Source organism: Bombus bifarius, unplaced genomic scaffold (assembly GCF_011952205.1).
Source record: "Bombus bifarius isolate JDL3187 unplaced genomic scaffold, Bbif_JDL3187 scf7180000008047, whole genome shotgun sequence".
NCBI classification, from domain to species: domain Eukaryota; kingdom Metazoa; phylum Arthropoda; class Insecta; order Hymenoptera; family Apidae; genus Bombus; species Bombus bifarius.
This window is the reverse complement of record NW_022884413.1, coordinates 663,372-679,180: the sequence shown is the minus strand read 5'-3', so window position 1 is coordinate 679,180 and position 15,809 is coordinate 663,372. Positions and strand designations below refer to the sequence as shown.

Sequence of the window (15,809 nt, the reverse complement as noted above, 5' to 3'; positions counted from 1 at the left end):
TCGTTTACCTTTTGTAACTAAAAAACCGGGTAAACTTGATCACAGGCGAGTACACAACACGGTCATTGACTAAAAGGAGGTTTAAAACGAGAATTTCACGTCTTACCAATGTTTCTTCTATCAATGTTGCTTCTAACGACAAGAATTATTAGTAGCTATCAATGATAATTAATAATTATGACACGTAATAAATTTATTATCGCAATTCCTTTGTTCGTTCCTTCGACGACATCGCTGTACGATATTCGTATTTACCGCGACAGAATCCATACTACGAGAGGTCACAAGCGTACTCACAAAAGGCATAGACAAAAGGCAAAGGCTACCTACATAACCATGACGTTCTTAAAATTAACGCTGCGGGGAGCCACATTACGTAAACTATACATAACATAATAAGTAACAACGGCTAAGGGAAGGCAAATTTATTAATGAATAGCATAAAATATAAGAAACGTAAACAGAAGTGCAGCGATTAACAATACATTTTTCCAACGTATACTAAAATATTAGCATACATGATATAAACACATTTCACAGAGATTTAAGAGTATGAAGGCTTAACAAATATTTCTTTATAAATCTATCCATAAATCTACATTTGCAATTATTCTAAGTAACCAAATAAAATTTGTTCAGTGATGATTATATAGATAACAGTGTTAGGTTATGTAGAGCTTGAAAAACAAATTATATGTATTTCTGTCAATAATTAAATATCAACAACGTTCGATCGAAACGTATAATGGAACTTGGCGACCTAATATTAATTCCAAAACTTGATAACGTTGCGTTGGTAGATAAAAGTGATGGCAATTACAAAAGTATAGATGGAAGACTATGTATTAGTAGTCACCATCTTCTTTGGTCTTCACGACAAGGCGATGGACAAGAGCTCTGGGTACGATCTAATGTGAAAATTATTTTAGCATTATGATTATTTGAAATGTTAGTTTAGTCCACTTATGTTCTATCTTCTTTCAATGTTTTTCAGCTATTATATCGAAATATTGATCTTATAGAGAAAAAATTGAATACCCAAAGTCCAGGTGGTACCATTATATTGAAATGTAAAGATTTTCACATTCTTCAATTAGATATTAATTCAACAGATGACTTAACAAATGTTGCACTATCTATAGAGATGTTAACGTCACAAGGTGAAATACGTAATGTTATTTTCATCTTTGTAAAAGTATATTTTTTCCATATTTTGTGTTAATTCCCATTTCTTTCTTTACTACAGAGCAAACTTTACAGTATCCCTTTTTTAATAGACCACAAGTTGCTAACAGTACTATAAAACAAATAGAAGATGGGTGGACTGCGTTTTCTCCAGTATCAGAATGGTCCAGATTGTTAACTGCTTATGCGGATGAATGGCGTATTAGTTATTTAAATAAAGACTACAAAGTTTGCAATTCTTATCCTTCTGCTGTTATAGTACCACGTCACATAGAAGATAAGATTATAATATCATCTGCCAATTTTAGAGATGGTGGACGATTTCCAGTTTTATGTTACAGACACGAAGGAGGGGTATGTAATATCATATTGTGCAGCAAGTACAATGCAATAAATTAGATATATATACAGGATTGATCAACCAACGTTACAGAGTATCTTGTTAAGAAGTAGTCAACCAATGTGTGGCACTAATGGTAAAAGATGTAAAGAAGATGAAAGATTGTTAAATGCTGTGTTAGGACCAGGAAGACGTGGGTAAATACCACATTCTTTAAAGCTTATACTTTAGCCGATCTTAGAAGTGTTTAACTATGATTTGATATTTAATATCAATCACAGTGTCTCATACTAATAACAAAGTAATACTTTTTCGATCTAACCAATGTTACTAATGTAAGATTTGTCAATAGTTATATAATAGATACAAGGTCCATTAGCCAAGCTCAAAGCTCCAGAGCTAAGGGTGGTGGTACAGAAATGGATGCTGCTTATCCGCAATGGCGGAAAGTACACAAAGCGGTTCCGCGACCCCATGATTTAGCAGATAGTTTTTTTAAATTGATAGAAGCTTGTAATGATATAACGTGTTCTACTTCCCAGTGGATCTCAAGACTTGATAACGGTGGATGGTTATCCGCTGTACAAAGCGCTTTAAACGCTGCTTGTGTAACTGCTCAGTGTCTTCATCAAGAAGTTGCAGCTGTATTAGTTCATGGTATATAATCTATAAAATGATTAAGCAAATACGATTATATTAATTATAGTATTACTAAGTAAGGATACTTGCTGCGTTTTGAACAGGTAGTGCTGGCAGAGATTCTACTTTAGTGGTAACCAGCTTAGCACAAACGATATTAAATCCTGACTGTAGAACAGTACGTGGCCTTCAAGCTTTAATCGAACGTGAATGGATACAAGCTGGTCATCAATTTTTTAGCCGTACACGTCATGGACCATACCATCCATCAAATTCACAAAATCCAACGCATGCACCGACTTTTCTTCTTTTCCTCGATTGTCTTTACCAACTCCATTATCAATTTCAATTTAGCTTTGAATATACAGTAGAATTATTGATTGAGTTGTACAATCATGCATATTACTCTAATTATGGCACATTTTTAGGTATTTACACATAATACTATTATATATTCATTCTAATACTTAATTTCCATATTTAAAATATTTGTATATATATTGGCTCCAGGTGATTCGGAAGCAGAGAGGGTTAGACTTCGATTATCTGAACGAACGTGTAGTTTATGGTCTTATATAAATCAACCGGAAATATTGGAGAAATGGTTGAATCCTTTGTATGAACCAAATTCAGGAGTCATTTGGCCCAGCGTTGCACCTATTAGTATTCAGTTGTGGAAGGAACTTTATCTTGGCCATACAAGTGTTGCTCCATGGAAAAGTTTACCATCATGTATAAAACAAATAAAACAAAACTATATGGCAGTACGCAAAGTTGCCAGTCAATTACAAATTCAGATTAAACAAGCGATAGAGCAAATGCGTTCAAACCCTGATATATGTTATGAAGAGGAAAATCAAGATGAGCATACTTGTATAGCACAATTAAGTCTAGAATCTCGAAATACGTGATATACATTATGGACAATGTAAAGAGGAAAAAACTTCATTTACATGAGACACACAATATCGTAATTTGAACTTATTTACGACATAAAATTACCAAGTATCATAATCGTATGTTTATCAAAAATTCACCAAAATTTCAAAAGTTATTTATCTCATATGTACGTTTTTTATGTTTCCTTAGGATAAAAATCATTTTTTCCATAATATAGTAATTGAAATATAAATAACACGTTCACGTGTGTAAAGACGCACATTGTTTATTCATATTATTTATTCTTAAAGAATTTATTATAATATACTTAAGATTTATATTATACATGTAGAGCAGAGGAAACAAGTATTTATTGATTCCATGCAGATATCCGGTCCCTTATATATGTCAAGTATTTGTAAATATAACATTGTACGAAGTATATATACAGTGAAAAAATGAAATGTTTACAACTACTTCGTATTCAATATTGTTTTATTCTCAAATATATACAAAATATTTTGATAAAAGAAAATAGAAAAACGAATGAATTATAAAATTATGGTACATTGATTCCATTCTCGAATTTTACATATATCCAAAAGTAAAAATAATCTGGACGTAGAAAAAAGACGGTAAAGACAAGTTCTTACCGTTATATAGGAAGGACGAATGAAATATGAGAAGGAAAAGTGGATAAACAGAGACGGATAGATCAGGAGGGGAGGGTTAAGGGCAGCAGGATTATTACTGCCAATGAAAAGAGGGAGATCGTTGGAGGGGAAATACAGCAGGTGTTCATACACAAAGAAAATGAAACAAATCCTATATTCACTGGTTTAAAATTTAAGTATCTTTCGTATATTTCTTACTTTTACACAAGAGTTGTATACTAGAATAATTTTAAGATAAGATCATATAGAATACAAAAGATTTGTTCTTACATGAAATGATATGAAATAAGATAGACAGAGAGAAAACATTTCATTTTTTTTAAATATGTTACTTACGACGATATAAAAGTATATTTGTTCATCAAATATAGCGATATTAATTACTTCTTTGCTTCTTTTCTTTTCTTTCTTCATTTCTATAAATTATTTACAATAAAACACAAAATTTGTTGGAAAAAAACTGAAAAGTATTTTCTGTAAGTCCAACAAACAGGTTCAACCTTGAGGATCGTCTCTGAACATCAGCTCGATTTCCCTGGATGAGTGTGGATCTAGTCACGAATAAAATTAAAAAACGTGGACTGAATTCAAACCCATCCAAGGCCAACAAGCAAATCCGTTTTCTATCCTGATTTGTGATGTTTAAACTTGCCAAAATGTAGATTGTGAATAAAAAGACGTTCCAACAAAATTTCGTTGAGAAAACAAGTCCACGATCTAAACCAACAACGGAATCACGAGGCAGAATGTGGAGAAATGATACGTTTGAAAATGGAATTGTAGAAGTTCCAGGTAGGGGAATAAAGTAAACGGGCCTGGATTGGTGTGTCTCCCTACTCCTCCTATGTTACAAGTAAGGCCCTTAAGTGGGAAAGGGACCTTCGATGGATCGAACCACGGTCGTCCGTGGATCGAACAAAACACAACAAAAGATTCCCTATAACCTGGTTTTCACTATAATCACCTCACGGTCATATAAACAAATCTGAACACTCGCTAGGGAAAACCGTCCGTCTCTTGAGTAAAAAAAATCAAGATGGAGAAGTAGAAAAGGTCTCGTTCTGTGAGATAAATAGAAATGAGAAGCGTCTCTGTCTGTCTGAGACATTCATAATATCTATGTATATGTGTATAAATCTGTCACGCAGTATAATGAGAGCTTTTCTTGCCCTCCACCTTGATTTTTGTTGACTCAAAAGATGAACGGTTTCGTCAATGCTTTCGGTAGAAAAGAGTTCGAACCTACGTATATGACCGTGGCTCACTTTTGCACTTAGTAAAATATGGTCGGTAAGGAAATCAACAACGACACTGGTTATAGGGATTTCCTACCTTTCCTATCATTTTTGTTGCGTACGCGCTTTAATATATTTCCTCTTCCTTACTACTGGCCATAATACCTCACTAAAATTCTCTAAAACTGGGAAGATATATGCGGGACAGTACACGGATAACCGAAAATACTGATCTCTATCCCAGTATGATACTTCAAATTACCAATACGCGTGCTTATCTTCATGATTGTGTTGGGTCCATCAGAAATAACCAATCAGATTTGCATTCCTCTGCATAATCCATTCCAAGATAATCACCTTTTCTGTTCCCTATTATACATATTATATGTAAATCATATAATCATCTCAGTTTGTTAATGTAGCTTCCATGATTTTTATGCTCATCTTATTTATTTACACTCGCATTAATGATAATCAGTTATGTAGTTCTTACGATGACCACTGTCGTATACATAACGCAGTCTGGTAACTCGCCGAATTTTTTGGCTGGTGGTGAATAGCTTCATTTTGAAGTCCTATCTTTAATTCCCTTACCTCTCACGTAGTAGCGCTGCTTGAAGGAACCCAAGAATACACATGAGCATTCGCCATTATTGACATAGCCAAGAATAATGTGATATTTGGTGCAAAATTCAAAATCTAAAATACGCTTAATAACCAAGAAAAAATCATTATTTATTGGAGACATTTCGACAGAAATGAAATATAATTATTAGGTAAAAGAGGAACAGTACAGAAACCACTCTTTTTTTTATAAGAAAGAACAAGATAAAAGTAATTTTATAAAAGTAAAAATATGGGATTGCTTTTTGAAGGTAGAATGTTAATAAAGAAGTTTTTCCACGTTATTTGTTATATAGTTTATCAAATATATCATTTTTCCAATAAATACAGAACTATTGGATCATACGCAAGATCGCTGATACATTATCCTTAACACCAACTATACAATATTTAAACTATCGCAAACTATACAGTAAATAATGTACAATTTTCTATATACATACCTACATTTTATTCAATTTTTTGTATATAATACTACACAGCATAATATATATGTACAAAATAATACTAATTATATAAAAAATTATTACAATAATCTTTTTGAACAATTCTTTTTTTTTATAAATTCCTCTTTAAAATGTTTCTCATATATTAAGTGCCTTGCCTTTAGTTCTCTTATATCAGGAATAGCTTTTTCCCATATATTTCCAAGTTTGAATTTTTTGATGTTTTAAAAAGGCAATACTACCGTTGCATTTGTAAATACTTTTACAATCTGGCATAGCATATACAAGAGCCATCTTTAACATTAACAATAAGCTTTAGTTATGATTGTACATAGTATATACAACAACCATATAATTTGTATAAGGAAAGAGTAAGTGTATTAGTAATAAGTATGTATGTACATACTTTTCTCTTTTCTCTATTTGCCATTCTTTCCATCCTCAGTGGGATTGCACTGATGACTGATGACAAATACGCATCGTCTGTGACTTTATCAACTTTGTTAGTTGGATTAAATATAATTCCTACACCCACTGCTATAAATCACAGAGGACATAAGAAACACTAATTTTTTATATAATCAGTATTTCAGAATATGGAACACAAGGATCCATAAAATGCAAGTTCTATGCTGTATATTATATGTATAGCATTCTATATTTGGTCAATTAGTTGACTATTACTTGAGATGCTATTGATTTTATCGATATCTGTTTTCAACAATTCCAGTGAATATAATTCCTATGTTTGTATATGGATTACGATGTTTGAATGTTTTTAAGACAAATTTATACTATATTTTGTCTGTACAGCAAGTTCCATGATTTTAAATACAGTTGTCATTGCAACAGTATGATTTGACTAACTAATCTGGCAATAATTTCTTGTCTATGTATTTACCACATAGTGGCATCATTATTTGTGCCTTCTATATCTATAAAAAGGACCTACGATATTTCTAGATATCGTATTCGATATCTAGAACAACATATTAATAATGACGAGTTTAATTGCGCAAATCGTGTAATTTGATGACATTATGATTAAACGTTGGTTGTCCCATGTCATTCGCGAGATTCAAGTTACAATAAAACTATGATAAGCTTTACCAATTATCGTTCATACCTTTTCTTTAGTACTATAACGCCACTTTTCGTGATAATATACCATTTTTAACACAACCATCTGAAATATTCAGATGGGAAATACATCCCACGCTTTCTGCACTTTTCACATTCAGGCCAGGAAATTGTTAACTATAGCTGAAACTAGAAATCGGAAATCACGTGAGTCAAGTCACGTGTATATCAATATACAATTGACAAATGTGTATAAGTATATAATTCCAAATAATTTTAAAATGAAACTTGCTTTAACAAAAAATATTTAATGCTCCTATATTATCGAATACTTCATAAAACAATCGTTTATTTATCTCGCTAAGAAATATTGATATAGTATTTGAATAAAGTAGTACAATATTTAAAACTGATAATGACCGGAAAGAACTTTATAATATATGAATATTTATTCCTCAGTTAAAACTAATTTCAAAAAAATAATAGATTAATAGAGAATGTAACATATACAACATGTTAGAAATACATATTTACACATACTTTTATTATTTATCTTATCCGTAAAACATAGTATCCTATACGAACAATTTCGTTAAAGAAATATATATATTACTTTAGCAGCTATTCGTATACTTGTTATATATCATCCTTTAATACGATTATTGTATATTATTTGAAGACCGCATGAAAGGAATATGATAATTCCATATTAGGATCAAATTTTTAAATCGCTTTCTTGTCAAAATTGAAAAGTGCAACTTATCATGTTTTTCTCCTTTGGTTTTCGTTTGTAAGTTTTTTAAACATATATAATATACTGTTAAATTTACCGCCCAACTAATTTAGTAAGAAAAATTGTCACAAGATGGCGGTAAAATGGACGACGAAAGCGCCATCTCACTTGCTATACGATGATCTGCAGGTCTGCAGGGTAAGAGGCAGGGCGGGGTATTACTGACGTCACTTTCGGCAATGTTCGTGGACATTCGAGTGGCCCGATCTAGCCCGAACGGGTCAATGTCTGAGGAGGCTTCGAAAAATTCGTAAGTGGTGTGGTGTTCGTGTGCACGGTGAGGAAGAGAAAACGTCGTCGTTGATTGTCGAGGAATTGGTTTTGCCGCGTAAGTCCAGCTCGCGCCTTTTACCCCTTTCCCGCCGTCAGGCTCGAGACGACGTTCGTATAGTGGTTTCACGATTATCGAAAGCAGAGGTGAACAACGACGGTGACGACGACCTCCCCTCGAGCAACGTCGACACGGACGACGACGAAGACGTCCACGTCGGCGTCAACACGGTCGAAGCTTGTTTTTCCGCCTAGGAAAGCGGTGTTCGCGACGAAGCGTGCACAAGCCTGGCAAGTCGATAACGTCGGGCCTGACAAGTCAAGAAGCGCCAGGAGTGACGAGTAGTGACAAGATTCAAAGTATATCGAGAAAGATAGAGCGAGCGAGAAAGAGTGGTAGTGGAGGAGGTGAGGCAGTAGCGCTTCCCCCGCATACTCGAAAAGTTCGAGCGTAGAAGTGAGAGAAAACAGTCGAGAGAATAAGAGAAGCAAGAGAAAGGAAGAAAAGCGAGAGAGTGAGAGAAACGAAAAGAGACGATTGACGACTACGCCGTTAGACCGAAAAAGAGAGAACGATTGGAAGAAGTGTACGATGTAAGAACGACAAGCGTCGTATAGGTGTATCGTCATTGAGAGAAGAAAAATTCAAAGTGTTGCGGCTGTTGTAGAAGCCACGGTGGCGAGTTACATAGAAAGATCACCAACGACGAAGAAATCCGACCCGTCAGCCGGATCATCGTGGAGTTGTACTATATAGGAAGGCAAGCAAGTGCGGCGGTGTGCCTCCACTGGCGAACGTGTACGAACCGTTCCGAAAACGTCAACCCCTGCCTCCCCTCGCGGCATAGCTCTCCGCAACACTCCGCGCCCCCGTCAGGTTATTAGGTAGTAGAACCGCACTTCTCGGTGCGTGATACTCCCTGACAGTCAGCGGTTAATACGAAAGATTGTCGCAAATTGTGTCAATTCGTGTAGTTGGACGCTATCGACGCGGCGTATATCATATTCATTGGTGGAGAATCGACTAGATTCCCCAAGGGAAAAGAGAGCATCGAGTGAATCGCGTATCGCGACGGTCAAGTCTATCGCGCGAAGTTGCTTGTGCGAACAGAGCGTATAACCCAGTGTGCGTTGTTAACGACGAACGTTTTGCTTGTGAGAGTCGCTGCCGTCACTACCATTGCCACGCTACATCGTCAGCGGTTAACAGGAGCGTAATTCGTCGAAGAAAGTGTCGAGAAAGTGATCGAAGATTTCGGCAACCATCGTTTTCCATTTTCTTTATTTTAGTGATTCGATTAATCATCGTGAAGGAGCACACTATTCTCCGACGTGGTTTCCGTTTTCTGGATCTTGCGCGCGCTTTGCTCGCTCGTAGCTCTTCCCTTCCATCTATCCCTCCTACTCCCTCCCACCCTTCCTCTCTTTTTCTTTCTCTCCCTCCATCCATCGATCGAGCGCGGCCGTGGCGTAATATAGAAGAACCGAACCGTGCGGACGTGCATGCGTGCGTGCGATGTAATTATCGTTCGTGCTGTCATTGATGTCCGAGGTGGTGTCGACGACGACAATAACAACGACGACGGCGACGACGACGACGCGCTGCTGGCTATCTTCACGTGAGGAAGTGCCACGGCCAGCCGAGGCGGCGACCAGCATAGGAATAACTAGAAGCGGCGTTTTATTCTAAAAAGATTTGAGTGTCAGGTGGCGGTGGAGAATCGGGTCAAGAAGATTTCAGAATGAGCAGCCGACCGAGGACCACCTCCTTTGCCGATTGCACCAACGCGCCCACGAATCCACCCCTGGGTGGCATGAGAGTCAGCAGTGAGTACCGTAGGCCGTAGGACGTGCCTTAACCTCTAGCACACATAGCTTTTACTCGGGTCTCTCGGGCTTCTCTCCCTCTTCTTTCCCTGTGTTCCCTCCCCCCACTACGTCTCTCTTCCCCGAGTCTCCCTCCCTAGGAACCCCTTCCTCACTTGTTGCCCCTCTTACCGCGCTCTTTCTCTCGCCGCTTCGCTCGTTTGCCTGTCCGTCTCCGATCTCCGAATGCAGAGCTGTGCGTCTGCGTGCCAGTGCCTGGGTTACTCTTGGGAAAACGATGGAGCGGGTGCCCGAGGAAGAGGGTAGGGGGGACCATCACTTTTTTACCCGATGCTGTTCTAAGGATGTTTCTTCGTAATTCTCGATTTTGGCGGCTTCTGCTGAATCCGATGTTTACGCGACACGCGTACCACAGTTGTGCTCGACTCTTCTTGATCGTCGCTCGCTCGATCATCGTGAAAACGCGATCTTCTCCGCGGGTGTTGTCCACGAAAACGCTGTGCTTCTCGATCGTTTTCGCCAGAAATCGCCGTTACGTATTGTCTTGAACGTTTCCTTACTGTAACATAGAGAAGTAGATGGTTATACACATTGTAGATTATAAATTGTGTAGACATGACAGTGAGATGTGTTGAACGGTAAACATTGTATTCGGCTGATACCGCTGCACGGACACGTTGAATTTCTTGATCATTTATTTTAATAGTACAGTACTTCCTAATGTGTGAATAACATGCGATATGTCAAGTTTTTCAAAGTGAAGAGTGATAGTTGCTCGACAGTCCTAACCTATGTTCAGTCTTGGCATGAATTGTCTGTGTTCATTGCATGATTATGGATTTTTTTAGATGGTTTTTGAAGGATTAGACGAGAAATTGTGGGTGGGAGCTTGACAATAATGTTGGATTTCTAAGCTCTACCTTTAGGTTACTATTTCCTTTATGCGATAGGGAGATTCAATGTCTTTTCTTAACAAAGCGCTACAAATTCTTTTTCAGTTAATTCCTTAAGACTTAAATCGGGTAACTAAGGTAACTAGGTAACTAATAAAAAATTATCCTTTGCTTTGGTTCTGCTACTTAGTTCTTAAAGTATGAGAGAAAGTAATCGAGTACAATAATATTATATAGAACTTTATTAATTCATGGAGTTTTATGTTATTAAGGTACAGAAGAATAAAATCTAAATCCACTAAGTGGTTTAAAATCATATTACAAGATATTAAGTCTGTATAATTGCTATTAAATTCGTTCAAGATCTTTTCTAGTTATATCTAACTGTATCGTGTAAAACATTACTGGCAATAAAGAAGTTCAATCGACACAGTCTCTTTTCTTTGACAAGAGACTTATGCAATGTCTATGATTAAAAATAGTGTCTGCTTATACGAATGATTTTTTCATTGGTTGTATATTCAGATTCTTTTCTAATAGCTTGAGTAAGTAACTAAGAGCTCTGTGTGAAGTTCTTCAATTACACAGCACTTACGATCAAGAACATTTACAACTTTATACAAATACTGTTTGCCGTTTTGTTCCAAATTATCATACCATGAAACTTAGTTTCTTTACAAAAGGCAGATTTCCATTGTGAGTCTGTAGATTTCTAATCATGATTTCTCAGATATCAATAAATATTTTCCTCCAGATCTATTAATTGTAAACACATTAGTTTGTATTATTATGAAGAATCTAATCTTCTCAATGATGTTTTCTTATCACTTGGAAACTGATAGTTACTGAAAGCTATTGTTTGAGAATTATTGGCTTCTTACAAACAACTGTTCATACAACTCTAATTCCTCGTTTTTTGAACGCGAATAAGTAAAATCTTCTTTGTTATCTGTCCCCTTTTATCTCTCTAGTTTAAAGGCCAAGCTTTTTCTACTATTTTTCTAATTATTTCGAGATGACTAATTATCGATCGATTAATGAATCTCAATGGCGATGTATGCGAGAAAATTCAATGAGAAATATGTTTTTGGGAAAAGCTTTACACGATGGTATCATGACGGTGAACAGTCGAGGGTATCATCTGGTTGGTATTTGGGCTACGCCCTTCCAGCCCTTTTGGAAATTCAGGTATATACGTTCCAGCGGCACAATGAGAGAACCTATAATGTCAGAGGGGAGAAGAAAACTCGCGCGAGATCCTCGCAGTGTGTTGCCAACTTGACACAGAATTCAGAAAATCGATGCTCCTTTCTCGTTTTTGCTTTGCTCTCTGTATCCTGATATTTCAGTGTTTTCAACCTTGCTACAATGTCAGAATTTTTATATTGCGATCTCGTTCTTATCTCGACAAACAAGGAGACTAATCGGTTAACAGAAAATTGGAACGAGAAACCTCACATACCAAAAACGATGATCCTTTCATAGTTTGTACAAATTTGAAGAAATCTTCTAACGATATAGAATAGCGAAACATTGAATTGAAAATGACGTAAAAACGTAGCAAGGCTAACAGGAAAACTTGGAAACCACGATATCGGTGCACGTAATGCATCGTTCTTCATTAACGTCTTTATTGCCCCGTTGGATGATTAATACGCTCTTCTTCAATGTCGCACTCGAAAAAGCAATCGACGACGATGTAATTTTTAATACGTCTAACAGCTCTATGTATACGACATCGACAGGCCCGAAATAACGAGCTTTCGTCCGAGTTGTTGGTGTCAATCTCCGTTCCTATCAAATCGATATATCGCATGTATCGTATATTTTTGGCAGATCGCCTCTGTGTGAAGGTGCGTATAGAAAAAATCATTATTCCGTCGTTTCTTCGTCCAGATGCTGCTACCTTCAGGAGAATATTACGAAATAGCTGGAGGATTCGGCTTCGATCTTCCTCTAGAACGCTACGTTATCTAATCAATTTGCATGATTGCATAAACGAAACGGCTGTTCGATGATTATCATTTTGCCTCGTACTCGCTGTTTATGGCTTGGATTAAGGATTAACGATATTGATCGTCGTCGCAAATCCGCTCGTATCGCCTTGTTGCATGATTTTCAAACGGAGACCACACGGCAAAAGTACGACAAGTCTATCGTTGTTAATTTGTTGATCTTTGCGTCACTGGATGACTAAGAAGAGGCATTGGAAATAATCGAATAAGATAAAATTGCATGAAAGAAATTTTTACAACGTTTACAACATTTAACTATAAATGCGCAATATTTTGTAAGAAACGAACGATATTAGTTTAATTATTGTGTTATCTTGATTTTATTAACGATATATTTATAATTAGTATTATTAAGCGATCTAAAAATCGAAATATTAAAAGCTTAGTTGTCTTATTAATATCTACTTATGCTCTTGCCAATGTGGTCTTCGATTTTCATTCCCTGCACCCTGACAGTGGAAACGTAACATGGATGGCTAATTAATTCTTAATTAATTGGAGTAGGTTCGTTTGGATTGCATTGTTCGTGATAGAACAAAGAGAATACATGCTTTATGGTATTAGATGATGTAATTAGCATTGATCTAACATCATCCCAAGTTGAAGTTTAATTCTGAGATTTTCAAATAGAAATTTCCTTTCAGTCTAATCTCATGCAGAAAACACGAAGTAGTCGTGCGATCGTTAATTAATTCCATAGATAGAGCAGTTCGGGTTCGATAGAAAAGGAAATGAACATTAATTTAACATCGGCTAAACTTGATGTTTACATTATCGATCTTTAATTATGCTATGATCTTCGATTTTTTTTATATCTTTTTATGTTTAAAGGAGAAATCACGAATATTAATAGTCTTGTTTAGTTAATGTCTTTTTATATTTCTTCCTCTTAAGTAAAATGATTCGGACGACATAGTAATGAAATTTTGGAGATTACTATAGTTGGTAATTCAACTTCCTACGACATAAGTCAAATTAAGATAACTGAACTTTCCTTTGGTTGGAAAATTTTTGATGCCTATGGTTATGATAAAATAGATTTCTCTCATTCTGCTTCTTCGTTGTCTACTGGTGTAACAACGATATACTAAGATTAAAATTGACGTCTCGATGACTCCTATGATCGATTTAGATTAAAATAAAGTTAAATGGAAAGAACTTAGACACCGGGAAATGTTAAATCATATCTCAGTGTATATTTTTAAATATAATTTTTAAAGAAATCGTGTTCTCGATGTTACGATACCCTGATTATTTACGAGAATCTTTCAGAAACGAAAAACCCACGACCGCAAAATGTGCTATATAACTTTACAAACATTTTTTTCTACAAATCTTTCACGATATTAAGCCATTAATCAGCTTGATAGATTCATTCACGTGTACATGTGATATATGGTGATCTTAAAAAGAATTTTCCAATATTTTTCAATTTTAGCAATACCGACAACTGAAAAATTTATTTTCTTTTTTTCTCGTTCACCAAAATATCTACACTGAGTCGTATGAATATTTGTACATCCTTTAAAATCGAATAACTTGTTTAAAATTGGGCTAAACGATTTGATTTTTTTTCTTTTTTAGAAATTAGGAACAGTAGTTTACTAGATGACGCTTAAAAATTTTTTGAAAAAATTGCAACAGGTCCGAAGAAAAGATAAACGTTACGTCCTACAAATTTTCATTTGGGCCTGTAATGAAAATTTAAGCTACGTGTTGAAAATTTCATGGAAATCGCTTGACTTTGTTACGAGCTACAAACATGAGTTAAAGATGCTGAAAATCGCAGTTTTTCACCGCATTCGGCCTGTAACTGTAATAAATCTAAAGATTGTTACGTCTTTCGATACCTGCAGCGCGTTTCCGCAGAATCCGATTTCGATACAATTTTCGGTATATATAATTATTATATATATTTCGGCATATATAATTTCAATATGTAATTGGCATAGGTAAAAATCTCTAAAATGTATTGTTTAAATTTTTCACTACAGGGCCAGATAAAAAGGTCGTAGAAAACGACTTTCACTTTCTTCTTCGCGATTCCGACCAAATGCAACTTTTTCAAAAACTTTTGAAAAAAGAACTAATAAACCAACGCGTCCATCTTCTAAACGAAAATTTTAAACAATTTATTTGGTTTTAAAAGGCGTACGAATATTCATCTGACTCGCTGTAAGTACTTCGTAAATGTCTCGAAAGCAACACGCGATATACGATATTTTTCAATTTTAGTACATACAGTATTCAAGTTACGGACAACTGAATAATTTATTTTTCATTTTTACTCGTTCACCGGAATGCTTAAGTACTTCGTAAATCTCTCGAAAGCAACGCGAAATACACAAGCGTTCTTCCCTCCAATTTTCCATCCGGAACGAGGACCGCCTTCCTCGTTTCCACGAGCGCGATGAAAAAGCTGGTCGGCGTAAAAAATTCATGCGCCAGGGCTGCGAGCGCATCAGCTCGAAATGATCGCATGACACATTCATGGCAGCCCGCGGTTGCCTAGAAAAACTGGGTCAATATTATGGCGTCACAACGCCACGCGTCGGTGTCGACCGTTTTGCAGGACAAAACGCGATATACATATCCTTCTCTGGTACAATGGAAAAATTTTCAAATGGAATCGAGCCGGAGCCGGATGAACGCGTTTCCGCGATGTCGTCGCGTGCACGACGTGCAAAAATAGTGTCATCGACAGCGCATTAATCGAAGCGAATCTCTTAGAAAAGAATATATGTACGCGCGCCTGCGTGTAAGTTCGATCCTTCCTGCTAAGGATCCGCGCGCCGTGAAAAAAAGCAGAAAGCGTGTCGAGGAATCTCGGCCTGAACGAAATCGCCGTGGCCCAACTCTGTTCTTCTGGCCTTTACTTCGATCTGCTCCACTGACGATAGGTTTAGACG

At 36.2% G+C, this 15,809-nt stretch overlaps 2 protein-coding genes and 1 long non-coding RNA gene across 10 annotated transcripts in view; 2 read left to right on the top strand and 1 right to left on the bottom strand.

Annotated features, from left to right (window-relative positions):
• Positions 1-369: 369 nt before the first annotated feature.
• LOC117207890 (myotubularin-related protein 9) lies at positions 370-3,531 on the top strand. Its single transcript, XM_033448582.1, has 7 exons — positions 370-901; positions 995-1,160; positions 1,247-1,539; positions 1,619-1,722; positions 1,878-2,182; positions 2,269-2,592; positions 2,675-3,531. The coding sequence occupies exons 1-7, from the start codon at positions 746-748 to the stop codon at positions 3,073-3,075; spliced, it is 1,749 nt and encodes a 582-aa protein (XP_033304473.1). The 5' UTR covers positions 370-745; the 3' UTR covers positions 3,076-3,531.
• A 2,660-nt stretch (positions 3,532-6,191) lies between these two features.
• Positions 6,192-7,289, bottom strand: LOC117207915. The gene is made up of 2 exons (XR_004487606.1): positions 7,149-7,289; positions 6,192-7,001 (listed from the first exon to the last, which is right to left on the bottom strand). It is a non-coding gene; the product is annotated as an uncharacterized LOC117207915 (long non-coding RNA).
• An 822-nt stretch (positions 7,290-8,111) lies between these two features.
• Positions 8,112-15,809, top strand: part of LOC117207988 (glycogen synthase kinase-3 beta-like) — a 61,564-nt gene continuing 53,866 nt past the window's right edge. For 5 of the 8 annotated variants that reach the window (XM_033448773.1, XM_033448771.1, XM_033448770.1 and 2 more), the window contains exon 1: positions 8,112-9,992. In XM_033448773.1, the coding sequence (XP_033304664.1) occupies positions 9,908-9,992 (85 nt within the window). In that variant the 5' untranslated portion in view covers positions 8,112-9,907. Of the gene's footprint in view, positions 9,993-10,191; positions 10,295-10,506; positions 10,524-15,809 lie in introns of those variants that run through there. The other 3 variants (XM_033448772.1, XM_033448774.1, XM_033448764.1) reach the window with 3 other exon arrangements.

Excerpts from the sequence above, each read along its gene's own strand:
- LOC117207890 (XM_033448582.1), top strand. The coding sequence starts at position 746 with ATGGAACTTGGCGACCTAATATTAATTCCAAAACTTGATAACGTTGCG. Across the intron at positions 902-994 it reads GCGATGGACAAGAGCTCTGG|CTATTATATCGAAATATTGA; the intron begins GTACGATCTAAT and ends AATGTTTTTCAG. Across the intron at positions 2,183-2,268 it reads TGCAGCTGTATTAGTTCATG|GTAGTGCTGGCAGAGATTCT; the intron begins GTATATAATCTA and ends CGTTTTGAACAG.